Source organism: Coenobita brevimanus, chromosome 1 (assembly GCF_032717465.1).
Source record: "Coenobita brevimanus isolate Jiangsu-jjx chromosome 1, ASM3271746v2, whole genome shotgun sequence".
Lineage (NCBI taxonomy): Eukaryota > Metazoa > Arthropoda > Malacostraca > Decapoda > Coenobitidae > Coenobita > Coenobita brevimanus.
Genome location: NC_136954.1, coordinates 64632532 through 64640566, shown reverse-complemented (window position 1 = coordinate 64640566; position 8035 = coordinate 64632532). Strand labels below are relative to the sequence as shown.

Genomic DNA, 8035 nt, shown 5'->3' with positions numbered 1-8035 from the left:
CTAGTAGGCGTGTAGGCGTCAGGCGCCATACAACATTCCGTTATTGTTGAAGATGATGATAATAATAATGAAAAACGAAGACAGCGAATAAAAAAAAGATGAAAAATGCCGAAACATTTAGCCATATCAATGCCATTAGTGTTTCTGATCTTCGATCCCTGTATCCAGTGCAGTTGATGACTCCGAAGAACAAAATGATGATGATGATGATGATGGAAAGGGAAGAAATAAAATAAGGAACGATGATAAATTTCTGAAACAACTGTCCACGTTAATGACCCTCATGTTCTCTGGCCTTGTACGCCTGATATGAGTAGAAAGTGTCAGCGCCATAGAACATTCCGTTGATGACACCGAAGGAGCCGACTGTCTTCCCTGCGTCGGCGAAGGACTTGTCATTAAGTGGGGAGGTGCAGTATGCGTGGATGATCAACCCCCCGGTAGTCAGCATAGAGATGGTCAGGAAGATGTTGATATGCAGCTCCTGGGTGGAAAAAATTGTGAAAGTTAGAGAATATTAAAGAATGTTAGGAAGGTACAGAGTAAGAATGGCATGGTTTATGATGATGTGTAGTTCCTGGGTGAGAGAGAGAGAATCAGAGAGTTAGAGAAAGTCAGCAAGGTAGGGACTATGGGTAACTAAGTTTGTGTCCTCTAACACCAGTACCAACATCAACACGCTCTTTCTTCATCCACCATTGTCTCATCCACTACCATCATCATCATTCCCACCATCACACCAAAACCTTCATTTCACCTTCCATATACTCACCAACGGCGTTTTCTGAATATCGGTGGAGTAACCCCTAAAGAAGGTGTAGAACATAAGGGGCGTCACCACCATGGACATGATAAACACCCCCCCGCAGAAGAAGGTGTTGTTCTCCCCGCCGTACTCGAAATCCTTGATGCCCTCACCTATCGACAAGATGATGATAGTGATGGCCTGGGGGCAAAGATGGAAATTAAAGATGGAATGGTTGGTTCATGGAGGTGGTGGCGGTGGTGGTGGCGATGGTGGTGGTAGTGGTGGTGGTGTGTGTGTGTGTGTGTGTGTGTGTGTGTGTGTGTGTGTGTGTGTGTGTGTGTGTGTGTGTGTGTGTGTTTGTGTTTTCATAGTCTTAAGAATACCCTTAGATATGCACAGGATAATGGTTAGGGTTCGTGGATGACAAAGAAAATGACAGGGGGCTTATGAGAAGGCCAAGGCGGATCAGAAAATGTTGTACGTTATCTTTTGAGTGAATAAATTTTACATATTTAGGTATACTTCATCCATTTACACAGGTCATGATACAACTGATGGTAATTTGTGAGAAATGGCAGTTAGTGGTTGTTTACCATAACCTCCATCATCACCACTGCTACCACACCAACATCATCATCATCACGCACCTTCCTAAGCCATACATAGGCATAAGATGGGTTACGTCGAGGAACTAGAAAAGGAAAATAGGTCAGTATGAGGACCTGTCAAAAGGAAAATGGGATATATAGTATAAGGAACTAATATTGTTCATTCCTTGTTTAATCCGAGTATTTGTCTGGTTTATTCGTACTACCATAAAACGATCTTACTTAACTTAGGACACTCCTCTATTAGTAAATGGATTAAGGAAGGCTATATCTTACCCTCCAGTTCGAAAAATCTCTCTAGATCCAGCTAAAACCATCTGGGGATGACATAAATAAACTATAAAATACATCTTCGGATTCAAGGAATTAAGCTTTCGCAATTACTGGCTCCATCCTAAAGACTAGGCATCCATAACAACAAAAGCCCCCTCATAAACGCAAGGAAAATACTGACAAAGTACGATAAGACAGAAGGATGACGAGAATATGACTCAAGGTGCTCTAAGGAGGAACGACGGTTTGCAGCAGAGCCAGGATAAGATGAGAGAGGATATGATGAAAGGTGGTTTGCGATGGAACAAGACCAGCTGAACTATGAAGAGATGAGAGAGAATATGATGAAAGGCAGATTGCGATGGAATAAACACAAACTGAACTATGAAAAGAACATAGCATTTTTTTTTTTTTCTTGATTTCACAATGCCGTGACTTGGTCAATTGTGTTACAACAATTTCTGCCTGACTTGGATATCAAATCGAAGTCGGGCTGAAACTCATGCCTTCACAATGAAACATAATTTCAATATGAGTTTGTCTATCACTGATAAAAATCGGACTATGACATTCGACAACAGATGAAAAGACAGACATCAGTATGTAACTACTCACAGTCTCACACAGTTTGAAGAATCCAGAGGGACTTCTGATGATGTCCAGCTGAAACTGTATCATATTTCACAATTCCCCTTTTTTGTAATTTGACGCCAAAATCAATGTCGTCTCACGCAACTTGCACTCCACTCCTACTCTGATGGCTTTATCCCGCCAACTACTTCCGTTCTGTGCGCTGTTTGAGAGTGTGAGGGGACGTAGCCTGTGCTGAAAAATAATAGGAGATAAAGATACCACCTAAAACTCCGCCATGGGTTCAAAAAGTAGATATACTATAATGCCTGAAATGTTCGTAAGCGTTCAGAATGTTGAAGAGTACCTATAAATCTGAAGTAAAATTCAATGGACTAGTATATGCAGAAAATAATGGGTTTTTTTCTATGAAGGGGGGCATATATAAAATTCAAAACAGATATATGAAAAAAAAAAAGAAATATATTGACACAATCGCACCCAAAGTCAAAGCCAGAGACGTGAGAGGAGGGGCGTCTGTGGTTTTATCGGCTTTCGTGTGTTCTTCACGCCCACTGGCTCCTTATCAATGCCGCTCATGTATCACGCCTCTGTGATTTCATTGTTGTCTCTCGAGTGCCACTGACACATTCGACGATGATGGTGGTTATTCACCTGTAGATATGATAACGATTGAAAGGTGATTAATTGCCTTCAGTCCATCGGCATCTTTAATATTTTTCCTTCCTAAGCCTCTATTACCTTTTGTTTCGCTTAGGGAGGACCTCTCGTTGTGAGAGGACTGAGAGACTGTTTCTTAACCCTTTCAGAACGATGACGTCTATTCTGTTGCTACCTCCAAACGAATTTATTCAACTAAGCGGAGACATCTTATGTATAAGATTGTTTCGTAATCCCTTTCAGTATGATTTCTTATTCATGTTTCTACCTCCAGACGATGTTATTCAGGGGGAGACCTCGTTGTGAAGGGTATAGTACAGATTTTCGTAATTCCTTTCAACACAGTGTCGTCTATTTTGTTTTACCCTTGCTACCTCCAGACATTTATTCAACTGAAGGCAGATCTTCTCGTGAAGAGGCTAATACAAACTGTTTCTTGATCTTTTCAGTACGATGACATTTTATCTTATGCTTGCTACCTCCACACGGTTTTCTTCAGGTTAGGGAGACCTTCACTGCGAAGCGGTTAACAGAAAAGATATAAAAAATTAGGAGAACTGCCCACAATGTTCAATGAAAAAGACAAAGGACAGCTTTGATAATTACACAATCCCCACCCCTCAACGCACATTCCTAAAGATCTGGACCCTACCCTTCGAAAAGGTACAATTGACTCAGTGAGTGAGTGACACAGTGACATACACTGGATTTGGTGCCCCTGGGGGTGCGGCAAAAATATTTTAAAAATACTTAAATTAAATAATAATAATAATAATAATATTAATAATAATAATAATACATATACTATTATCGAAACTAAAACCTGCAACAGCCAAACCCATAGTACCCAGGAGTTAAAAAAAAAAAAAAAAAAGTGAAAACACGGATGGTGCAGGAGTTCGGGAAAGCACTCCAATAGGCTATCTGGCCATCTTAATGTGGTCATGGTCAAGTTTCTCCACACGGTAAAACATAACAATAACAATACTAAGGATGTACACATAACCTAGTTTTTTTTCATTACCCCTTTTTAGTACGATGACATTCTTTGTTTCTGTTATTATCATACGATTTTATTCAACTTGTCATACTCTTTGCAGTGGTAGGATTAAAAAGTTTCACATTGAACGTTTCAGTGTAATTATGCCTTTATTATTTAGGCCTCTAACTGAGTTATCGTACCTATGCGTTTTATTCCAGATAACATTATATGATTTTTTCTATGACGACGAGGAACCTAGGCACCAAAATATGTCATACTATCACGATTAACATTTTGGCAAATATTAAGCAATTTCTTCATACTCAACCTTACGACCGATGATTTTATTCAGCCCATTAAATTACCATAGCCAATGGGTTAATTCTTAATTTTACCAGGCGACTGTATTCTTCTTAGGAAAGGCCCCTTGTAGTGAAGAGGGTACCCACTTCACTACTGTAACGTCTTTTACATCCTATTGTTGCCGCCACTAGACGATTGTATACGGCTTAACTAACCATATTGATGGAGTTATAAATTTCTCCAATAATCCCATCTCAACGAAAAGTTATCTGAAAGCTGAGTAAAATCGTCTGGAGGAAGCAGGAATAAAATAACAAGGGTGATATCGTAAAGAAGAGGCTACTGCATTTACTTGCAGACAGCTTATGGGCCTAACAGAGAGAGAGAGAGAGAGAGAGAGAGAGAGAGAGAGAGAGAGAGAGAGAGAGAGAATTTCTTTTTCACGAACATTTACACACGTCCAATTAGGCTAGGTTGGTCAGATTAGGTGCGGTATGGTATGGTCAATACACCCTGCGATTATAGGCATTATAAGTTGAGCAACAGAGATTTCGCCTTGAACATCTGACACAATAAGGACAGAAATGCAGAAATGGATGGAGTGAATGAAGAGGAGTGGGTTGGATAGGTTGGATGGGTTGGGTGGTAGGGTTGGACGTGGAGGGGTGGGATACATCCTGTGAAAGTGGGTGTTCCAAGTTAGCCGGTAAGGTCCAAGTCAACGAGTTCTCAAAATTCAAGAAGGCTGGGTGGGGTGGAGGGGGGGGGGGAAGAGAGGCAAGAAACGTGTAGAATGGACAGAGGTGTCGACAGGATATTCTGGGACATTGGTGGGTAAGACTCGACGAACCATTGTGTGTTAGGTGGTAAAAATGTCTCCTGTAAAAGTAATATTAAGTGAAAGATGTGGGCAGAGAGATGTGGATACACGTGGGACTGGGACCGTGGGAGGGGAGGAGGGGGGTTACGAGTGATGGAGTCAACCCAGTAAAAACGGGTATTGTAGGTCAAACGGTAATGTTTAATCCAAGAATTTTTTCTTCCGTTTCAAGAGGTAGGAGCAAAGAACGAGTGAGTGGGTGAACAGGAAGTACGAGTTGTGCGTGGGATGGGCCGAAATGTTGCAGCAGGACAGGAGAAACATACACCCTTTGACTACAAGACAGTGTACGTAGTGCAGAATTGGCAGTGGGAATGCTAAAGACGTCTAGAAATGTGACTTGGTGGGAGAGGCAGTAAAAGGATGGCGCAGGCAGAGAAGAGTGGGCTGGATTGACTGAAGTAGCGGTGGGTTGTGGGGCACGACGAATGTGGTACACCCTGTGAAGGGGTGCATTGTAGTTTGGGCGGTATGGTCACGTATAAGCTAAAATCAAGGTGTTCATATAGAAGATCAGGAAGACGAAGACGGAGAGGAAGAAAGTCAGTACTGTTCAAATAGAAGAACAGAAAGACGAAGACGGAGAGGAAGAAAGTCAGTACTGTTCAAATAGAAGAACAGAAAGACGAAGACGGAGAGGAAGAAAGTCAGTACTGTTCAAATAGAAGAACAGAAAGACGAAGACGGAGAGGAAGAAAGTCAGTACGGCGCTCTCAGACGCCTTCCCCCTCAGGTAAAAATAAAAACATACAAAAGGGAAAGCGGTGGCGGTGAAGGGTGTTTTTTGGTGGTGGTGTCTTTTGTTTTGGCGAGCAGTCTTTGTAATGGTCCTGTATGGAGCCCACCGTGACTTTCAAAATGAGACTTACCTTGCACTGGTTCACTGACCGCTGTGGATAAAAACTTAAAAGCTGTTTCGTGCAGTCCGCCTTATAAACTCCTTGAACCCGATTACGTATTTTGAATCTCATTATTAAGAAAGATCTTTCTGACAAAGAGAAATAGTTTCTAATAACGATTTCAGTACGATGACAGTTTCTGCCAGATCTGACCAACACGAGACGGTTTTATTCAGCTGGAGACCCCTCTGACTGATGGAGTTAACCCTTTCAGTACGAGGACCCCCTTTCCAAGCTAAGTAAAGTTCAAATGCACAAAATATATATATATATATATATATATATATATATATATATATATATATATATATATATATATATATATATATATATAGATATAATGGAGCCTCAGTGGTAGAGTGTGCGTTTCGCACGCTGGTGAACACGGGTTCGCCTCCCGCCAGAGCAGTAAAAACTTTGGAAAGCGTTCACCAAGCCACTTGCTACTTTGGCGGACACAAGGGGTGCTGTGGTTGAACCAGTGTCGCATACTAGTATGCTTGCATCCAATCGGCTTAAAGGGGGCCGATTACACTTGGTTCACAGACTACACACACATCCAAAGCCACAACACTACAATCACACTTATAAGCACTTCTCACCCTACATACAGTCTCTACCAGACAGTCTAAGCCACTGGGTAGAGATACACTAGCTGTATCGTCCTTGCTTTAGTAGAGATAGGCCGGTCCTGCAGTGGACCTCAACAGCTGATGATGATGATGATAATTTTATATATATATATATATATATATATATATATATATATATATATATATATATATATATAGCTGAAAAGTTTTAAGGGAGATTCTCCCTAACCCCTCTTTTCAGAGCCAAGTAATATTTTGTGGAGGCAGCAAGAACGAACAAAATGGCGCTATACACCTTCACATGTCAGCAACTGGAAGCTAATACTCAATGTCCATAAGGGGTATGCTACGGATATCTGCTTGATAATATTAGCAGGGGTGTTTTTATGACACGGTGGGCCTTGGGCAAGGCTGATTACGGCTCTTTTAACCGAAATTCAAGTCCACACCCTACCCTCCGCCATACACAACAACTACTGGTATACAGCTGGGTTGATGAGTATCCAGTTATGCAAGACACGGAATATAGACAAAACTTTACGATAATGTCGTTTGCACTTTCTGCACGATTTAAGAGAGATTATTCTGAAGTCAGGGGTTCGTTATAGCTTTCAGTACCCCTTTCTCTGCATGACCTGCTTCTTGAACTTAATGTACTCGTCTAGAGATAGCAGGAAAACTGAAAATTACATCATCGAAGTGAGGGGGTTGAATGAGTGATAGAAGACAACCGAACCCCAGCCACCAGTATCAGAACTAGCGCTACTGGACTAACAGAAATATAGTTTATCCATCCATAAAAACACTCCGCGATCGAAACTATGGTTTGTCCAGCCAGAAAAACACTGTGATTTTGTCCAACAATGAGAATTTATACAGCTGAAGGGTGAAAAATTGGCTAGCTTACGATCCCTGCCGCAGTCATAAAGAAAACGGAAAGCAGGGTGGGAGATATTTAGGTATTGTAAAGACTGAGAGGTGGTCATTTAGGTGGTGGAGGCCGTGGTGTGCAGGTGGGTGGTAAGGGTGATTGGTGATACTGGTGACAGTAGTTGTAGTGAATAGTACAAAGGTAGTGGTGGTGGTGGTGGTGGTGGTAACTGTGATGATAACGTGATGGTGAGTGGTGATAGCTGTAGTGAATGTGTGGTGGTACGTGTGGTGATGTGGTGGTGAGTGGTGGTGGTCAGGACAGTTCTGGGGAGTGGTCGTGAGTGGTGACTGTGGTAGTTGTGGTGATACTGAGTAGTGGTGGTGGTGAGTGGTGATGGTGGTAGCGAAGTGTGGTAGTGATTGTGGTGATGCTACATGCTGAAAGGCAGTGAGTGATGATGATGGGTGGTGATGCTGAGAGGTGGTAGTGGGTGTGGTGATGGTGATTGTGGTTATAGTGGTGGGTGTGTGATAGTGCCTTAGGTGATAGTGGCGGATGTGTGATAGTGGCTTTGGTGACAGTGGTCGTGGTGATAGTGGTGAGTGTGGTGATGGGGGTGTGGAG

General features: G+C 42.0%; 1 protein-coding gene across 1 annotated transcript; it reads right to left on the bottom strand.

The window, feature by feature from the left end:
* Window positions 1-271: 271 nt before the first annotated feature.
* Window positions 272-2307, bottom strand: LOC145400786 (uncharacterized). The gene is made up of 3 exons (XM_080273241.1): window positions 2245-2307; window positions 773-946; window positions 272-484 (listed from the first exon to the last, which is right to left on the bottom strand). The coding sequence occupies exons 1-3, from the start codon at window positions 2305-2307 to the stop codon at window positions 272-274; spliced, it is 450 nt and encodes a 149-aa protein (XP_080129367.1).
* Window positions 2308-8035: the final 5728 nt, after the last annotated feature.